General features: G+C 45.6%; 1 protein-coding gene across 9 annotated transcripts in view; it reads left to right on the forward strand.

Annotated features, from left to right (window-relative positions):
* Positions 1 to 621: 621 nt before the first annotated feature.
* The window catches only part of LOC147608211 (dual specificity protein phosphatase 1B-like), a 126,565-nt gene continuing 106,200 nt past the window's right edge, over positions 622 to 20,986 (forward strand). For 4 of the 9 annotated variants that reach the window (XM_086789228.1, XM_086789231.1, XM_086789232.1 and 1 more), the window contains exons 1-2: positions 622 to 734; positions 17,104 to 17,300. In XM_086789228.1, the coding sequence (XP_086645354.1) occupies positions 17,160 to 17,300 (141 nt within the window). In that variant the 5' untranslated portion in view covers positions 622 to 734; positions 17,104 to 17,159. Of the gene's footprint in view, positions 735 to 812; positions 911 to 1,805; positions 1,970 to 17,103; positions 17,301 to 17,456; positions 17,737 to 17,931; positions 18,017 to 20,986 lie in introns of those variants that run through there. The other 5 variants (XM_086789229.1, XM_086789234.1, XM_086789230.1 and 2 more) reach the window with 5 other exon arrangements.

The raw sequence follows: 20,986 nt of genomic DNA on the forward strand, positions 1-20,986 counted from the left end.
GTTTGATTGTCCACAGACAGAGGCCAAGGAGATGACGAGAGCATACAGGTGCAAACACGATGGTTGGCGGGGCAAGGCGTTTGAAGTCCTTTTTGTGGGCACTGTTCCCAACAATGGTTTTCTTTCAACGATGCTCCTCAATATCAGGTGGTCTAGGGTGTTATGGGGAACCACCTACTACTTGAACTTCGAGATGCAATTGGAGCAAGGGAGGCGAAGCCATGGGGGTGGCCTAAGCGAGCCTCTTAACAACACATGCCCATAGCTCTTAATTAACAACTAATTTATGTTAACTCTTATGAATATTTTAATTAATTATATATCTTTTTTTAAATTAATTTATGTTAACTTTTATGAATATTTTAATTAATATATATCTTTTTTTCTGAAATTAACTTGAATTAGAAAGTACATCACAAAACACACACCCATGCGTGCCACCACCTGCACAGTGAAGGCTTGAACCCATGACCTTGAAACTCTCAAACAACACCTCTATCCACTGGACTAACTGGCGGGGCAAATTAATTATTATATATCATGAAAAAGATACTTAGTTAGACACGTGTGTCTAGCAATAATATGCTTATGGGATGTCACAGCCAATCACGACTCGGCCCCTTTTTTTTTTGTGTTGGGGAAGGGAAGGGGGAGGGGAGACGGTGTTAGCTTGTCATAGCCAGAGCTTGGCGTTTTCGTTACACTTTTTGATCGTGGCCAGCGGGGAGGTGCAGGTTTGCTTTCTAACCGAAAATGGTTACCATCTTTGTGACTTCTGAGTTTGCAAGAGCTAGGAGGATTGCCATGATTTTGAGCTGCAGCAGTAAGGCGGGAAACGAATCGTGGCGTAGTGGGCTCTGGTTTGTTGAAGTTGGGTAGTGCAATCTGCAGTTCGCAGTAAACCGATCAGGTTAAACAAGTCCCGTTGATTTGCGTCACAGTTAAAATAGTACCTTAAAAAAAAAAAACCCATCTTCCTCTTCATCGATTGAGGTCATATTTAGCTTTTTTTTTTTCCCCTTTTTTTCTTGTAGAGGTCTGTTTTTTTGGGTTTTTTTTTTCCTGAAAGCCCCCTTTCAAGAGGATGTAACCGAGCTAGAAGCTACACCACTCACACACTACCTCTTGGGTAGGGTTGGTCGTGATGAACTGAGCCACTCGGGCAAGTGCCCGCTGACTGTTGAGGTCACATTTACCTTCCCATCTTAGTGCATGCGATATGTTGATGTTGCTGGTGCATAGAATGAGCTACTGCTCGATTGCGTGCTACCTCACTTAGTAGACTGCCATCTCTTGTTCCCGGAGTCATCTACTTGCTATTCTTGAACATATTCTACACAAATCTGCCCATCTGTATCTATATCTGTAAGTACTCATATTCATATTGTTGCTTTTCTCAGTGTGTGTGCATGCGCGCGCCAAACGAGCTACTGTCAAGTGTATGCTAGAGCCATTCTAGTGATCATTCTTTACTCCTACTGTTGCAAAGATGGTTGATTTGATCTCATCTTGCATTATAAATTTGTTATCATTCACTCCTCCTTTCGCTCATGCACGTGTTGCTATTGATGGGGAAGAGAGAGAAAGAAATAAAGATGTATTAAGCGTCTACTAAAGACCCAATGGGCCTATGAGACCAAAGTGATACAATAATGTCCATGGCATATCTCATCATGGAATGGAAAATAAAACAGAAAGAAAACATGAGAGAGAGAGAGAGAGAGAGAGAGAGAGAGAGAGAGAGTAGTCCTTTGCTCTTGGCCGGTCACGTGGTGCTTGATGCTGATATCTTGGTTTGTGTGAAGATTGTCTGGACACTACAGTTCTACAGCCACGTGCACATCCATGCAGCATGCATTTGGTGTGACATTGGGGATTGGGGAAGGTGGGACTGCTGCACGGAGGTGGAGGACTGCCATATCTAAAGCTTTGGAATACGATTCGGCAACGACTCAAAACACTTTGTTTGGTATTTGAATTCGTTACTCTTGTGATTGGAAATCTGGCACAAGGTGCCCATGCTGCTTGTATAAAAAATACTCCTTGATAATATATCATTACCGTGCGCGCGGGGGGGGGGGGGGGGGGGGGGGGGGGGGGGGGGGCGAATTGATAACTTCAATGCTCAGAATTCAGCAATCATTCACGACGAATATAACACACAATTCTGAAGAAGATGTGCAGAAAAGAGAGAGAGAGAGAGAGAGGGAGAAGAGGACACAATATTGGGTCCCAAATACCCTCTATAGGGCCCCCACCACGAATGGTGTATTTGCTTTATTAGGATGATGTAAATATGAAAATAAAGACTGAATCTTGACCTGCACTTTTCACCTTGGTTGGAGCACTCCCAAGAATTCTTTGTCAAGCCATAGGTCCCTCGGTCCTGAAACTTTGTGAGGAATCCGCTTGAGCCATGCTTGAATCGGTGCAAAAGGATCTATTCTAGAACCATCACTTCAACCTCATCAATTGTATTTGGTTCTGCTTCGTCTATCCCTTTTGAAGGGATTGGGCTTGCATATGGTTTTAGCCAATTGACATGGAACACATTGTGCATAGTCTAACTCGGAGGTAGTTTTAACTTCATTGAAACCTTGTTAATCTTTCTCTGGATGGGAAAAGGTCCGAAGCTCTTGAACGATAACTTTGGGCATCGCTTGTCCACTTGTTTCAGTCTTTGCTTCATGATCCGAAGATAAATCCAATCTTCTTCCGAGAACTTCACATCCCTTCGGTCTTGGTTGGCCTTTCGAGTGTAGGCCTCTTGCACTTGCCAACCCGTCTTTCACTGACTTCAAAATCTCCTGGTAAGACTCCGTCATTCTGTTCGCTTCAGGTACTGAGAAGATGAGGTTTGGTCAATAGCGACTGGAATGGTCTTCCACAAACGTTGCTTCATATGGTGTCCTGCCAATAGTTGAAGAAAAGGAATCATTCAAAACAGCTTGAACTAAAGGCAAATCATAGTCACGGGGGACGGACCCTTGGAACGCGGGGACGCCGTCTCGAGAAACACTTTGGGACGGGGACGGACGAACGTCCCGAGCTGGGCGTCCCTCACAAGGGACGGCGTTCCGAGGACGGATCCAGGAGGGGACTGCTGCATGGGAACGCCCCAGGTTACTGTTTGGGCAATGGTCACATTTTTGACATTTTTTTCTGGCCGTTTGGGAGGGGCTTTTCATGGGCCTTTAGCCTTGGCCCATAGGCCTTGAGCCTTTGAGGCTTTGGTTCTTGGCCTCTCTCTTGCCTCCCTCCTTATAAGAAGACACACACACACACACACACTCCCCTCTCACACTTCAAGCTTAAGCTTCACACACACACACACTCTCTCTCAAGCGGCAAGCCTCAAGGGCCAAGGTCTCAAGTTTCAAGTTCTCACACAAGCAAGCTGTAGCCTCTCAAGACTCACACACTCCTCCCTCGCACACTCTCTCAAGCTTCACACACACACACACACACACACGCACACGCACACGTCACACACACCCCCACCCACCCTCACACTCAAGTTCTCCCTCAACTTTCAAGACTCAAGCCTCACTCTCTCTCTCTCTCTCTCTCTCTCAAGCTATCAAGTGACAAGGAGGCATCCATCATCCATGGCATCCTCCTCATGTGGCGGTGGCACTTCAAGTTCCAACTTCCTATAGAAGGACGATGGGATGGACATGGTGGGATGAGATCAATCACACTCCATCCCCTCATGGAGGTGGTGCACGGCCATGGGCATGCAAGCTTTGCACGTATAGGCGAGTGGGTGGTGCCGACAAAGTGGACTACTTGATGGGATCTCCTTCATTGATACCTGATGTGCGGGTTTCACAATTTCCAGTAGGCCCATTGGCATAGCTGCTGATCATGCATACCTAAGTTTCACACTAGTAGGTAGATCCCCGAGAGATGGGCCAGCCACTCATCTACCTAGGTACCCGAGATATCAGTTTACACGTGAGACAGTTGGGGTTTATCAAGATGCAGTATCTGATGGCTTGTTCGCTTTAGACCCGCATAGCCCTCTGGACGAGATCACCAGAGGATTGGCAGGTGTACTACATGCATCCGCCTCATATGCGTATCCTTGCACTTATATCCCTTTCACCCACCCCTGCAGCACTGCCCCACAAAACAGTTGGTATGATGATGAGTATCGTGAGACACGAGCACAGCTACAGCGTGAGATTGCCATTGGGTCTCACACGCATAGATAGGCTAGGATGATCTTTCGGCGCCTTGTGCGGAGGAAGAAATGAGCCTATTTGGCTACGCTAGAGGAGGAGCTCTACCAACTCTTCCTGGGGAAGGACAGCAAGAGGGCATGGAAGATCTTTTAGGAGAGACAGCCTGTGCTCCGATTACTACACCTGAGGCATGGCATACTTATGCTAGAGAGCTATATGATGCACCAGGATAGCCCCCCACCCCCCCTGCACTCGGAGCTACACTGGCTAGTAGCACCTTTTTTACTATGCGGATGGTGCTAGATGCGATAGACAGGTTACAGAATGGAAAGGCATAGGATCATGATGGGCTAGTTGGAGAGCACTTCGGCCAACTGGTTGTAGATTTCTGTCTGGCCATTAGTCTGTGGGTGAAATGCACTGGAAAAATTCAATTTAGTACCAAACTTATAATAAACTGCCCTCCAAAAATGACTGGTAAACTTGGCATCTCGGTCTGACACTATGGTCCTAGGGATCCCGCTAATCGGATACCAATGCCGAATGAACAAATGGGCAACATCTTCGACGGTCATATTGGCCTTGCATGGGATAAGCATAACAAATTTGCTGAATCTATCAACAATAGTCAAGCATTGAGTATTATGCTTACCTAGACTGGGAAGGCAGATTTGTGACAAAGTCCATCGATATATCTTGGAAAGGTTCCTTGGGAATTGGTAAAGGCTGTAGCAACCCTATCTTCTTCCCACGAGGAGCTTTCACTTTTTGACAAACGTTACACTATTGCACATGTGCAAACGCATCTCGCCTCATTCTTGGCGAAAATTATTGCCTTTCTAACTTTTCCAGAGTCAAATTCATGCCCCACTGACCATGAGTGATGTCATGGGCATCATGGAGAAGAGCTGCCCTGAATGAATTCATGACACAAAGTCGGCCTTTGTAGAAAAGCCAACCATTTCGTATCAAAAAGTGGCATGGTCATGTGGCATCCAATGCTTGCTCCCACTGTGTACCGAATTCCTCAGAATCCGCGTACGTATGCTGCATTTCATCTAGTTCCGTAGTACCAACAAGGTCGAGTCTAGAGTGATCTGAATCAAAGTCACGGTTCCCTTTCTGCTCAAAGCATCGGCCACTAGGTTGGTCTTTCCTAGAAGATACTCAATCATACTACCAAATTGCAAGAAGATTTGGCTTCAGCGGTGCTGACGGTCACTACACTGTGGCACTTGGCATTGTCTGAATCGAGTGTAATGCCTGATGGTCAGTGCAAACCTCAAATTCACGGCCATAAACGAAATGTTTCCAATGTTTCAAGGCCTGAATAACTGCTAGGAGTTCTTGATCGTAGACCAAGTAATTCTTTTTCATAGCTAGTATAACTTATGAGACATGTAAGCTATTGGATGGGCATTCTGTTGTAACACACCTCCAATTCATCGGTGATTACTTGGAACGGCTCGTCCCACTAGGCAAGCGTTCTAACAAAGCCACCTTGATGTTCTTGAATGCCTCCAATGCTCGTGGAGTCCATTTGGATCGGCTGCCTTCTAGTCTTGACCTCCTTTAGCAGATGGGTGATATCCGTTGAGAGGTCAGAAAATTTGTCTATGTGCACTGTGGGTGAAGTATGCCTGGCATATACCCACAAAGGATCTAATGTCATAAGCGGTCTGTGGTACTAGTTGAGTTCATCATTAGCCAAATGTTGGAGAGCAATGAGTGTTGCATGTTGTTCCAATGTAAATGCTCAAGTCTACACCATATTATGTAAAACATTAGCCAATTGAAGTAATGCTCTAATAGGTTTTGTTCATCATTAGCCAAATGTTGGAGAGCAATGAGTGTTGCATGTTGTTCCGATGTAAATGCTCAAGTTTGCACCATATTATGTAAAACATGTATGTTCATATTTAGGCTTCAAAAGAGAGTAATATTACCTCGCTTTTTCCATATCTCTACTCATTGGCCAAGTCAACTAACATCTAGTCGAGCAAATGGGATAGATAGGTAAAGTAACTCTATAAAACTGGGTAGGAAATAGGAAAGGACTTTGTACACCCTCTAATATAAAGACAGGTTCCAAGTGAGAGATCCCAAAAATACCACTTTATGTATAACTCCCATCTTAACTAAGATCATGGCACATAATAGGTACACCACTGTGCTAAAAGAAGAGAAAGTCCTAGCAAGGCCACCACCAGTCACACAAGAGGTTGAAGATCTAGTGGAGGGGGTCACTCATTGCAATTAAAAAATAAGTTTTAGCAAGGGATGGATTGAATTGAAATACTTAATTAGATTTCCAAAGAAATATCATATTTAAATCAATGAAAAAAAAGAGAAGGTTAGCTGTTGCAACAGCCAATGACCTCCAACAAATATGCAAGAATGAGATAGAAAATGAGGGGAAGGGTGTGCTCCCATATATATCCCTCGGCTAGTTGTAGTAGGCCGATAGTTGTCATGTAGCATAAATATGCTATAAAAAGGCGAAAAAATCGTAGAAAAAAACCTAAATAATATCTGCTAAATATGCCAATGCAAGGCCTCATAAAAATGACCAGTACAAGCATGAAAAGTACATGTAGACCCCTAGAGATGATATATATTCCAACACCTCCTCTTCAATGCTAGAGGGGTGGTCCAATACCAGCATGTTGAAGTAACACCACCTGAAAGAGTGCATAGAGCGGAAGCAAAGTGGCACTAGAATGTGCTAAACAGAGAGTGCAAGAGAGAGAGAGATATGGAGAGAACTATGCTGAATATACTGAAGCAAAACAGTCCCAAGCAAGAGACATAGATAGTCTCATAAGTGAGGGAGCAAAATATGTACAAGACTGAATGAGAGAAGAGAGGCCAGCACCCACTATTTATAGTAAGGGAATGTTGGTCGACTGGAGCTTCAAAACAGGCCGACTGGAGCTATTGGACATGGTCGATTGGTAAATGCCAAAAAGGTTGGGAAAATCCTAGAAAAATAGTAGAAAAAGGGGTGGCCAGCCCACAAGCAAGGGCCATGCAAAAGGGACCAAATGGGCACCATAAAAGAGCAAAATCTGGGGATAAATATGCGAACACCCCCTCTCAGCACCAGATGCTGAACAGACTCCGAGAATTCGAAGAGGAGCCAAGGAAGCTTGAGAAACTGGCTTGGTGAACAAATCTGTAGCATTCTCTGCGGAAGGGCAATACTCCAAACGCCAAATCTCCAGCAAGAACCCGTTCACGAACATAGTGATACTGAATCTCAATGTGTTTCGTACGAGCATGAAACACAGGGTTTCGTGGCAATGGCGATGCAACTCTGATTGTCACACCAAGGAAGAGTAGATCCGGTAGGAGGATAGCCCGAGCTCCTCCAATAATCTCCGCAACCATATCGCCTCACATGCCGCATAACAAACTGTACGGTACTCCGGCTCGGTAGAGGAAAGCGCCACAGTAGGTTGCTTTTTATTGCTCCAAGAAATGGCTCCAGACCCAAGTGAAAAAACACAACCAGTGGTCGAACGCCGTGTATCTGGATCTCCAGCCCAGTCCGAGTCAGACCATCCAACAAGAGTGCGTTCTTGGCCATAAAAGATGCCAAAATCCAGAGTGCCACGCAAGTACCGAAGAACTTTGAGAGCACACCGCCAATCCTGCTGACGGGGTTTGGATGAGAAGGAACTCAATAAACTGACTGCGAAGCATATGTCCAATCGGGAGTAGGTCAACCATACCAAACAACCGACGAGAACCCGATACTGTCCCTGATCAGTCCCTGGAGAAGCATCAAGTGAAGAAAGCTTCTCACTAATATCCATAGGAGAAGATACTGGTTTGCACCCAGTCATCTGAAATCTGTTGAGAATCTCCCGAGTGTACTTCTGTTGAGAGAAGAAAATGCCCTTTGAGGTTTGCCAAATCTCAAAGCCAAGAAAATAATGCAAGAGGCCAAGATCTGTCATCTCAAACTCTGTCTCCAAAGCATCCACAACAGAACGGATCCGCACAGAATAAGAACGTGTAAAGATGAGGTCATCAACATAGATCACAATGATAACAATCAACCCCCTCTCAAGGAGGATATAAAGGTTCGAATCTGCATGAGAACGGCGCAGGCCGAGCTTCTGAAAGAACTCATCAATCCGTTGGTACCAAGCCCGCGGATCCTGCTTTAGACCCATAAAGCCTTCTTCAGTCGGTACACATGATCTTGTTTGCCCGGAACAACAAATCCTGGCGGCTGATCAATATAAACTTCTTGTGTAAGCTCTCCATTTAGGAAAGCCGACTTGATGTCCATCTGGAAAACGGGCCATTTATGATGTCCTGCAAGTGCAAGAACGGTGCGAATGGTAGTCATCCGGGCCGTCGAAGCGAAGGTCTCATCGAAGTCGACACCAAGGCGCTGAGCATAACCCTTGGCAACCAACCTCGCCTTGTGCTTGTCCAAGCTGCCATCAGCTCGGAACTTTGATTTGAAAATCCAACGCACACCAATCACCTTACGCTTCAGAGGCTGAGGCACCAAAATCCAAGTGCCATTCCGTTTGATAGCATCCAGCTCTGCCTACATAGCACGACGCCAAGGCTCATGTGAAAGAGCCTCGTCTACAGAAGTGGGATCAGAAGGACCATTAATGATTGTAGACATAAGAGCATAATTAACAAACATGTTGCCCTCATGAATTTGTTTCCTTGTAACTCTGGAAGAATGCCGAAGAGAACCAGGCGGAGGAGCAGAAGGAAGCTCACGTAACCCAGAATCACGAACTGTCTGATAATACCAACTAGGTACAGATCTGCTCGAACTCGCCGGAGGAGGAGCAGGGTCATCATCATCTGATTGAGTATCCTCAGCTGGAGGTGTAACAGAAATAGCGGGAGCAGGAGGAGAAGGAGAAGGAGGCGGAGACGGAGGTGAAGGAAGAAGAAGCTCACCACCCCTCTCTGAAGATGTAGGAGTCTCGTTGAACACCACATCACGGCTCACAACAGCTTTACCGGCTTGAGGATCATAAAGACGATATGCCTTGGACACAGTGCTGTATCCGAGAAAAGTCATGCGCTGAGACTGAGTCCAACTTGGAGCAGTGCTCCTTAGGCACATGAACATACGTTGTACACCCAAATATCCGGAAATGAACAACGGAGGGCTTCTCACCATGGAAAGCCTTACATGGAGTTTTGTCGGGAAGAGCAGCAGTAGGAGACCTGTTTTGAATGTAGACGGCAGTGGAAGCCGCTTGAGCCCAGAAACGTCGAGGTAATGAAGAATGCTCAAGCATAGCACGGGCCATCTCCATAATGGTCCTATTCTTCCTCTCGGCAACTCCATTCTGTGATGGAGTATATGATGTAGTAAGCTGTCTCCGAATGCCATGTGTCTTGCAATATTGCTGAAACTCCTGGGATGTGAACTCACCCCCTCCATCGGTCCTGAGAGCCTTGACCGAGTGATCGGTCTCTTTTTCCACCTCAGCTTTCCAATCACAGAAGTGTTGAAAAGTCTCATCCTTGGTCTTCAAAAAGAAAACTCACGTATATCTGGTAAAATCATCCACCATCACGAGCATGTACAACGCCTTACTCAAAGACACGGTACTCATAGGACCACATAAGTCTGCATGAATGAGAGCAAGTGATGTCGAAGATATGTGTGTGGCTTCCTTCGGAAAGGCGGCTCGGTGTTGCTTCCCCTGTAAACAAGAGGAACAGGCAGAAGATGGAGCCTTGATGGTCGGTAATCCCTCAACCAACCCATCCTTTGAAGCTCGCTATAGAAGCTGATAGCTCAAATGGCCAAACCGAGCATGCCAAAGAGCAGAAGAAGCACCAGAAGAAAGCAGAGAGGTTAACTTGTAGAGACCACTATCTTGGACTCCCTGAGCCAAGATGCTACCAGTCGCCTTATCACGAATGGTAATCTCATAACAAGAAAAGATCACCTTCACACCTTGAGCTGTAAGAGCACTCACTGACAAAAGGTTAAAAGCCAAATCTGGAATATACAGAACGTCAGAGAAGTATCTCTTGTCCTCGTTAGAAAGGAAGATGGGGATAGTGCCATGTCCATGCACTGGTACAGAAGAAGAATCACCCAGACTGATCTCGCTTGATCTGGCAGTGAAGTCCTCGAACCAATCTCGATGGGGTGTCATATGAGCAGTAGCACCGCTATCAACAATCCAAGACCGTGAGACTGAGAAGTCACAAGAGCAAGTATACGCCGAGTACCTGCTAAGAGAAGTATGCCATCATCCTTCTTGGGTTGAGACACTGCCGTTGAGGAAGAGTTCTTTGCTGCTTCATCTTCTTGTGACATTGGGGTGACTTATGACCCTTCTTGCCACAATAATGACATTCAATGTCCCTATTCTTCGAAGATTTGTTGTCTTTATCCTTGTCGGAATCCTTGGAGTTCTTGTTAGAACCCCCTTTTCCTTTCTTTTGTTGATTCTTTCCTTTATCTCGTGCTGCCAAAGCTCCATCAAGGCCACGAGAGGTGCCAGTCCGCTCCTCAAAGCGAGACTCAATCTACATGACGGAGGGGAGAACTTCCTCCCAAGCAACTGGAACAGGACGAGGAGAAGAAACAAGAGACTGAAAGTATGCATCAAACCTCTCTGGAAGTTTGGAGAGCAGCCGAATAGCCATATCCTCTGTGGAGATGTCCTTGCCACAAACAGCAAGCTCGTCCCGGAGATCTTTCATCTTCGAGATGAAAGCAGATAAAGATGGAAAGGCAGAAATTGATAAGTTCATAAGTTGCTTTTCCAACGCCAAAATCCGACCCGGAGACTTAATCTCATAGAGATCTGCAAAAACCTTCCAAACTTCATGTGCAGCATCTGCTGTATGCACATGAGAGAGAACAGCATCCTGACAGTTCAACATCAGAAAGGAGAAAACGCGTCGATCATTCGACTGCCAAATATCAATCTGTGCCTGAGTTGCACCACCGGAAGCAAGGGTGGGAGGGGTGGCATTGGTTGGTGTAACAAGCCAATCCCAAAGATCCACACCACGCAAGGCCGATTTCACCTTCACCTCCGTAGGGTGTAGTTGGAACCATCCAACTTGGTAGACTCAGCAAACATATGAAGAGAAGTCAGTGCAGCCATCACAAAAGCTTGGGCTCAATCTCAAAAAATGCACAAACTCTGAAGAAGAATGTCCTCCACAGGTACCAAGAGTGCCACCAAAGCCTGCAACACCACAAGCCCCCTCTGCAAGGGGGAAAGGCCAATGGAGAGGAAAACGCAGCACAGAAGGCCGTTGTCCTGTAGAAAAACAGGCCGCTTATGTCCAATCTCCAAGTGGGAAGAAAAACGCTGATCAGAAAACGCCAGTTGGCTGCAGTTGGAGAAGCCAAACAAGGGCTGTGGATCTGGGAGAAAAACGTAGAGGAGAAGGTGCTGAAAACAGGGCTGAATCTGGGGCAGCAAAGAGGTTGCTAAACCGGGCGCGATGATACCATGAAAGAGTGCACAGAGCGGAAGCAAAGTGGCACTAGAATGTGCTGAACAGAGAGTGCAAGATAGAGAGAGAGAGATATGGAGAGAACTATGCTGAATATACTGAAGCAAAACAGTCCCAAGCAAGAGACACAGATAGTCTCATAAGTGAGGGAGAAAAATATGTACAAGACTGAATGAGAAAAGAGAGGCCAGCACCCACTATTTATAGTAAGGGAATGCTGGCCGACTGGAGCTGCAAAACAGGCCGGCTGGAGCTACTGGACATGGCCGACCGGTAAATGCCAGAAAGGCTGGGAAAAATCCTAGAAAAATAGTAGAAAAAGGGGTGGCCAGCCCACAAGCAAGGGCCATGCAAAAGGGACCAAATGGGCACCATAAAAGAGTAGAATCTGGGGATGAATATGCTAACACCACCAAGGTAGCTCTCGGAAGTGGTTTGGTGAAGAGATCAGCCACATTGTCCTTGGTAGAATAGTAGGCCAGCCGAAGAAGTCCCAACTCGATCCAATCGCATACAAAATGAATCATGATAATGCATCTCAATATGCTTGATCTGTTAGCATTATTCATCTCCTGGTAGTGTGCCCAGATTTATCCCGGGCAGCACCATATTTTTCCCTTTTTTCACACGTTTATGATTTGCTAGTCGTGAGTCCTTTTCTAGAGCAAGTCGGCCAGCTCCTGTAGGGGCTATAAAAGCTAGGCTCTTACTTCTTTTGTACCCTCCTTGACAGGGGCTTCCAAGCCCAGGTCCTCCCTTACGGGAGTAGTTGCTGATCATGCCCTCACCTACGGGGACCACCCCTTGCACATGGCTATTTGTATCATTGCTTCTTCATTATGCAGATTCGTTTTCTTTCTCTCTATGCCTATGTCTCACGCCTTCCGCTGCGCACTTTTGACATGGTATCAGAACACCGGGTTGAGGCTCTTCTACAGTAGGTGTTCTAGCGTTTTTTTTGAGAGAGAACGATTTCTGTGTTTTCTGATACTGCTGGTTGCAGAGGAGGGAGTAGGGAGTGTTTTGGTCTTGTCTGGGCATAGTTACCACGGAACGTCGTTCCGCCTTCCTGGAACGCCGGAACGCCGTTCCGGGCGAAGGCACGTTCCCGGAACGTCGGGACGTTCCGGGGGTTTTTTTTTTTTTTGCTTGGAGAAATGTATGTTCATGTCTTGGGGGAGCAAATATATTGAAGCATATTTGGCTATCCGTATAAGTTACATTTTTTTGTCATATGCTGACATGTCATATGACGTGGCGTTCCGCGACGTTCCCGATCCGCTCCCGTTCCTGTTCCCGCTCCCGTTCTAGCATCCGACGTTCCCGGAACGTTCCTGTTCCGTGGTAACTGTGTGTCTGGGGCAGCTGGAGGAGGTACAGGGCAGCCCATTCTGGCTGTGTTTTCTGCAGGACTGGGGAGTGAGCAGGTGAAGGGCAGCCAGCATGGCTGCATTTTTTCTCTAAAGGTGGGCAGCCTGGCTGCGTTTTTCTCCTGAGAAGGTGCTGGGCAGCATGGCTGCGTTTTCTTCCAGAGGAGGAGGTGCTGGGCAGCATGGCTGCGTTTTTCTCCAGAGGAGGTGCTGAAGGTGCTGTGTTTTCCTCTTCCCTGTCTTCTTCTTGGTACACGTGCTGCCGGCTGGTTACAGCAGCGTTTTTTGCATTATCTCATCTGCGTTTTTGGAGGCAGTGGAGGCAGGTGTTCTTTTCCAGGAATGGTGCCTTCGCAGATGGCCTTGAGCCCTTGCTCGGCCAATCTTTGCTTTGTTAGAGTTTTCAGACGCATGGGTGCACACTTGGATTCACATCCTCGAGGTGTGTGTGGAAGACATTTAGTCCTTTCTCGATAGCAGAGGGGGTCTATGAGTTTGTTCCAGTTCAGCGTAGTTTTGCTGGTGTACAGGTGTTTTCTTTAGGTGCTCAAGGTGTTCACCTTGAGAGGGGGATGTGGTTACTTGTTGGCAAGGTGAGCCACTCCTATTCCCCATGCAGATGGCCTAGATGGCCTTTTGGATTACAGGGTACAGGCACAGGAGTCTCCATGCCTAGGATGAGCATTGATTTGGGAGCTTGGTGTACAGGTTGATATCGATAATTCTTGCAGAGGCAGGCTAGGTCATTTGGTGACAAGAGCTGTTGTCGAGGTTCACAAGTACTTGCTCAGTTTACAGGATGGGAACAAGATGCATGGCAGGTGTATAGGTTCATCGAGTATAAGTAGGTACCAGTGGAGCAGCAATTTGGAGCAGATGATTAACATTAGATTGTGCTTTGGGATGATGAGTTGTGGATGGTTGGTTCCACATGGACACGTGACTGGTTGGTTGGGAGCTTGCCAGCTGGGGGTGTCAGGTTTTGGCAGGAGAGCTCTCTTGAGCTCAGTGCCATAGTTAACACCAAAGAGCTTAGGGGGTGTTGCCATGTGACTGGGTGACTCATAGGGGTGTGTGAGTAGTAGTCCCATCACGCGACGGCGAGTTATGGATACAGGTTTTAAAGGTTAGGTGCCAGCAGGATTGTCAGCTATAGTGCTGGAGGTATGTTTCTTCCACTTGGAGTGTTAGGAGGACAGAGAGGCATTCTTGGACCGAGGGATACATGGAGATCTGGAAACCTAGTATCTGGAGATTGGTGCTCAAGAAGCTCAGAGTGGGAGGCTTGAGTACCAGGGCTGATGTAGACATTGTGTGCCTCTAGGGTGTCTAGAGGGGGTGCCAACAGGGAGATAGTTTGGTGGTGTTCTCTAAGGAGCAGATTTGTTTCTTGAAGGTAGAGTCAGACGACATCCTTTCTTGGGTTGAAGAGGGAGCACATTGCGTGGACTGGTGTGATACAGATTGGGGGTATGGACATCTGGTGGTTTATTTTTGGATTTTGCTAGACTTTTGGATCGGGAGCAGTTTCATGGAGTAAGTGGCAGAGGTGGGAGCATATCGACTTCTCGACTTGCTTTGGAGGTTTCCTTTTCCAGCTCCTTGGACGGGTTTTTCTCCCAGGATCTAGGATCTGAGAGGGGGTGTTAGCATTATTCATCTTTGGTAGTGTGCCCAAGTTGTGTATCAGGGGTGCCTAGATTTATCCCGGGCAGCACCATATTTTTCCCTCTATTCAGGGCCCTTGGTTGTAGGGTTGACCACCCATTTTCACATGTTTATGGTTTGCTAGTCGTAGCTCCTTTTCTAGAGCAAGTCGGCCAGCTCCTGTAGGGGCTATAAAAGCGAGGCTCTTATTTCTTTTGTACTCACCTTGATAGGGGCTTCCAGGCCCGGGTCCTCCCTTACGGGAGTAGTTGTTGATCATGCCCTCACCTACGGGGACCACCCCTTGCATAGGGCTATTTGTATCATTGCTTCTTCATCATTATGCAGATTCGTTTTCTTTCTCTCTGTGCCTATGTCTCACGCTTTCCGCTGCGCACTTTTGACATGATCGTCCCCGTATCACAAGATTCTGAGCTAGAGTAATAGCACTTTGAGAATCCTAGAAGATAGTAACTGGGGAGGTGTCGGGACAACACAAATGCTCCAGAATTTGATGAATTCAAAGTGCCTCAATGGAGGAGAGAAGGTAGAATTTGTACTTAGGCTTGGTGGAAGAAGTAGAAACAGTCCTCTGCTTTTGAGACTTCCAAGAAACCAATCCAGTACCAAGCATGAAGCGACCTAGATGTAGACCTCCGAGTATCAAGGCAGCCTGCCCAATTAGAATCTGTGAAACCAACCAAATCAGCACCATTGGAATAGGTGGTGCCATAATCTGAAGTACCTTGAAGATAACGAAGAACTCTCAAGGCTGCCTGCCAATGAGACCTTCGAGCGGCTGATGAGAATTGACTGAGACCACTCATAGCATAGGAGATATCTGGACGGGTGTTGGCAAGGTAAAGTAATGAGCCAACAATCTGTCGGTACTCTATGGAATCCACCAAGGGTGTATCCTCCTCCTTGGATAACTTGGCATTGGGATCCATGGGACAAGAGTGAGGTGTACAGTCTGACAACCCATAAAGTGAGAGCAGCTTCTTCACATACTTCTGCTAAGAAATGAAGATACAATCAGCTTTGTGCCAAACCTCCGCGCCAAGAAAATAATGAAGAAGGCCAAGATCACTTGACTCAAATGTCGCTAAAAGCTTGGACTGTCAGTATCTGAGCCATAAAGGATGAGGTCATCAACATACAAGACAATGACACAAATATCCCCATCAGAAAGAAGCACATAAGAGATTGCTGTCTGCATTTGTCCTCTCAAAGCCAAGGGATAACAAGAAGGCATCAATCTTCTGATACTAGGCACGGGGTGCCTGTTTGAGACCATAAAGAGCCTTCTTCTGAAGATACACATGGGTGTCCTATCCTTGAATCACAAAACCAGGAGGCTGCTCAATATAAACTTCCTTGTCTGAATCTCCATTCAGAAAAGCGGAGAAAACACAAGGAAGGTCGGTCCAGTCTTTGGGGCTGATTTACAGCCCACAGGTCAGTCCGTACTTGTTCAACGATAAAGCAAATACACCTTTATGGTGGGGGCCCTTCAGAGGGTTATTTGGGATCCTATCTAGTGTACTCTCTCTGCCTCTCTCTCGTTCACACTCGTGTGCAAATCTGAAATTTGAATGCTGAATTCTGCTCTAACCAAGTAAACAATTCTAACTCCAAGCTTCCACATGTAACACTGCCCATGTGCGGCGCCTGCCTGACCGCCTGATCTGGGTGCCCTTTCCTGTGCAGCCTGGCTGCCTATTTGCTGCTGTCCTTCCTAGTAGTGTGGGTATGTTACAATGCCTTTGACTGCTTAGTGAGGATGGGCAAGACGTCTATATCTGAGCATACTATGAGCCATTTTGCAGTTCATCCTGCTTGCACTCTTCAGCTTACTTAAGCTGTGAAGTATGAGGTGCGGTAAGCAGCCGTAAGCTCATGTTTGATCTCTTTCCCCTTGTGGTATTCATCAACTTTTTTGATGTAAACTCGCCGCCTCTATCTCTTCTAAGATTTTTCATTGTGGAACGGGTTTAATTTTGAACCACATGAACAGCCATTCTTTGAATCACAAAATATAACCATACCATTTACAATAGTCGTAAAGAAGTAAGAGACACCACCCAGAGGTTTAACTTCATTTTCTCATCCTAGTCTCAGTGTATGGACTCCAAAGGAACACAATGTTCTGATGGTGGAAATGAATGTCATTATTGCTTGTGATCAAGCCTCACAAATATCAGGCACATCATGTAAAAGTGGCAACTCCCGTTGATGCGTTTTGATAAAGTACTGGGGCTGTTTTTCCTTACCAAACTCAAGAAGGCATAGATTCTACCAGCCAGGCTATAACATGTTGTTTCATTTATGTCTATGGATTGAACTTTTGTTTGCTCACTGTACAGACTTTGGAGAGTTTACATTCAATTTTTTAAATTTTATCTTGTTTTTTGATGTAGCATCGATCCATGCAATTACTTTGACAGTTGGATCGAATGTTAGTTGGCGAGCTTAGATGAGCTTGTTTGGATTTTCAAATGAGCTTATGACAACTACAATGGAGGGTGCATACAAGGAAGGATTAGTAAGGATTTTGAGAGAATTTCTCTTGGCCAAGTACAAAAAGCATGACAATCTACCTTGTGAAATTCAGGAGGTTATTTTTCAACTCTAAGTTTGGTTTTCTTGATTATTTGTTGCGTTATCTGCAAGCACAGAGTCGATTATTTGTTGCGTCATCTACGAGTACAGGGGTGATTTCAACTCCAAGTTTGGTTTTCTTGATTATTTGTTGTGTTATCTGCGAGTACAGGGTCGATTTCAACTTGAGCTGGAAGCAAGGCCAAATATTTGTGAACATTAATATTTGTGAACATTAAAATTTAATGGATGTCTGTCATCATGGACCATTGTGAGATCAAAGCTTTGCTTTTAGCAATGGTAACTACAGCTGAGCTACATTTACCCATGGAGCTCTGAGACATAGGAAGCAAGGGGAACTTTTTTTGCACTGCTTGTACCTAATTTTGTGTTCAAGCTGCACGGGCATGCTTACAGATTTCAGCATCTGGCGCATAGCGAGAGTATTTCATGTTAAGTGCAAACAAATAAGGGGGTTATAGTTGCTGTTGGAGCTGTTCTCTGCTAGAGATTGTTGAAGAACCTAGGACCCAGATAACACGTGTGCTATCACACTACAAGAGCACGCATTATTTTCATCAGAAACCCTAATTGTCACTATTATTTTATATTTATTTGTTGAATTTGTGTGGGTCTATCTGTGGCAGATTTGGTTCTAGTGCAGCGTTACCTATGTTTGAAAATTATGCAACCTGAAAAGAGCTTTTATTCACAAAGTGCCTACCCGTGCAGGTACCCATTTAAGAGGGTTGATGCAAGCTGAAAAAATCCTTACCTAGCAGCGTTACGAATTTTTTTCGTCACATGCATCTTCCCCATTTATTGAATGCATGTTCTACTGGTTAGGATTCAGCAGGTTTAGGAGAAGAAATAGTGAAACCTAAGCAATCGAGGGATAAAAGAGGCTGCAAAGGGCCCGAAGGGCCTATGAGACCATAAATAGTACAATGATACCATGGGTATACAGTGCCATGGAAACTAAAGAAGATCATGAAAACTGAAAACTGAAACATGACTCTATCTAGTCGAGTGTCCTAAAGGACCCCTTTGAGCGCGGAGCGTTTTCCCGGGAGGAACCAAACATAAAGGTTGGGCCTCTGCAATGGAGCATGTCATGTTGGTGGAGAACCTCCCGGATCTGTCTCTATGTGGTGGAGGGTCTTGATGCTTTGGGTCGGGGGTGTATGGCTCGTAGAATGGAATGGGCTCTCTCGCTAAGAACTGGGTTGTGGAGCCTGAGCGCGGGTATGGGTGCTGGGCTCCAAGGTGGAAAGGTACGGTACGAATCAGGTACGTAAGGTACGCATTCGTGTACGGGTTGAGATTTTGAGGTACGTGAAATACGTAAGGTACATAAAAACATAAAAAAAGGTACTATATAGTGTATATATATACAAAAAAATGAACGAAAAACTGCAAACTTTAAATTTGAAAAACAATTCATTTTTGAACAACAACACAATTACCAAAATGAGAGCTATTAGTAAACAAAAGCATAAATAGGTTTCACGAAATGGAATCACTCAAATGTTGAGTACCCATGACTCAAATGCCACGGGTTACATACTATAAGCAATTAATCAAAATTTAAAAGGTAAAAGACAATTTACTATCTAGAGAAGCCAAAAAATAATAGTTCTAGTCACTAGTGTCACTATCACTGCACATTGCAGAGTGCTCAATGATCAATCCACTTCATCACCATCCGATGATGAAGAAGATGAAGATTCAAGATCTCCATTTGTCAACATGTTTCCTTCGCTATCATACTCTGGCTCTGCAATGGCAGTGATCGCAGCGGTTGGCACCACATTATCATCATCTCTCGCTACTAAGTTGTCAGTACCAAAAGTAAGTACGTATCATGCGATACAACACACACATAAGTTAAACAAGAAAGTGCATGTATCCTCACCTGCTGGGGTGTCCCCAACGTGTGGAGACGGCTAAAATCGGCTATGGCGGCCGGCCTAGGGTTTTTTTTGGCTCAAAATGTTTTTAAAAACTGCCACGTATGGCCAACGAGGTGATAGCTCAAGTGGTGAAGGTGTTTGCCTAGGACCAAGAGGTCGTGGTTTCAAAACCCCCCTTGGTACTTCCTCGGCGGCATCGCCTACGGGTGGATAAATAAACGCCTACTGGCAATGAAAAATTGGTAACTCTTGGGAGGATCTTGGGCCAAAAACCAATTGAGAGGGGGAAAAAAAAAGCAAAAACAAAAACTGCCACGTACAGATCCGTACAGTATGGTACAGTACCATACCGTACACTAAAACGTACCTTATCATAAGGTATGTACGTACGGATGCAACCTTGCTAGGCTTTGAAGTCGGAGCAGAGGCACTGGTATGGGTGGTGGACTGTGATGTGGATGCGTTTATCACAAAGAAATCTGTGATGGCTCTTTGAGTGGTGTTCAATTGGAGCTGGTCCTATCTCTCAGCATGCTATCTCAACACTAAATCCCTGTGTTGTCTTGAGCTCCATCAAGTACATGTCCATACATCTTGGATCCTCATACTGTATCACCCATGTGAGTGGCCCGAATCCCTCTCGAAAAAGGTAGTGGAATCTCCCCCGTATCTCATAGTAAGACGGACAGCTAAATATATAATGGGCCTCATCCTTTACTGCTCCTATGGTGCATACTTTGCATATCCTCTCCTCCTGTGGGGTATCCTTGGCTCTGCCAATCTCTATTCTGAGGCAGTGGGAGGATACAGTGAGCTGGCCAATCGTGATATGCATAGCATGTGACATGTGTATTTGTATGTATTCAGGGATCTCCATGAATCCATCCTTGGAGAGTATCAAGATGTGATCTATGTAAAACTCGCATTTCTTACCAACCTCTGACGGTGACACCCATGTCTAATGTATGTGTAGTATGAGTAGATCTAACTGGATGATCCGGTTGATCTCATGTCGTGAGAGGTTGAGGTAGGGGAATCTAGGCTGTACCAAAATGGGGGGAGATGGTCCATCTGTACTTTTTACCTTCACATGCGGGAGGGTTTTTTTCCCTAGCCATTAGGTATGAACAACACTTTTTATTATCCTTTGATCATAATACCAGAAATGTATGTACGACTCTCTTTGATTTGAGTGCGCTTGTGTCTCTCTCTATCTCTCTTTGCTCTCTACCCTGCACATTAGGGTTTGCTTAACCCAACACAATGGTGTCAGAGCCCAAGGTTTAACTTGCCCAAATTGTTGGAAAATCGGAGCTTCATGTGTGTGTACACTCTCTTATAGAGAGTTAAGTGTATGTGTGTGTGTCTGCATGTGAATCGCCTCTTAGGGTGGATAAGCATGCATTAAATAAGGTCAAATGGTTTGGTATTGGGAAAGGCCTTTATATACATGGGCTTGTACTTCATTTTATATCAATTAATCTAATCATTATCCTTGTCTTGCAACTCTCTTTCTCTACTATTGAGTCTCTCTCTCTTTCTCTCCTCCATGTGTCTCTCTGCACTACACTCACCATGGAGTGATTTCATCCACCATAGCTATCTTCTTTGATCTTGGAAACCTGAGGTTAACACAAATCTTTTCTGTACACATGTACGAACCCATACATGTCCGTACATCCTCGTGCTACTTCTATACAATCGCCGGACACGTGTGAGCCCGTACTTGACCGCACATGCTTGTGCGACGCCCGAACATTCGTTGTACTGCTGTTTGTATTGTTCGTAC

The sequence above is a fragment of the Cibotium barometz genome, chromosome 53 (assembly GCF_041138505.1).
Source record: "Cibotium barometz isolate CiBa-2024 chromosome 53, ASM4113850v1, whole genome shotgun sequence".
NCBI lineage: Eukaryota > Viridiplantae > Streptophyta > Polypodiopsida > Cyatheales > Cibotiaceae > Cibotium > Cibotium barometz.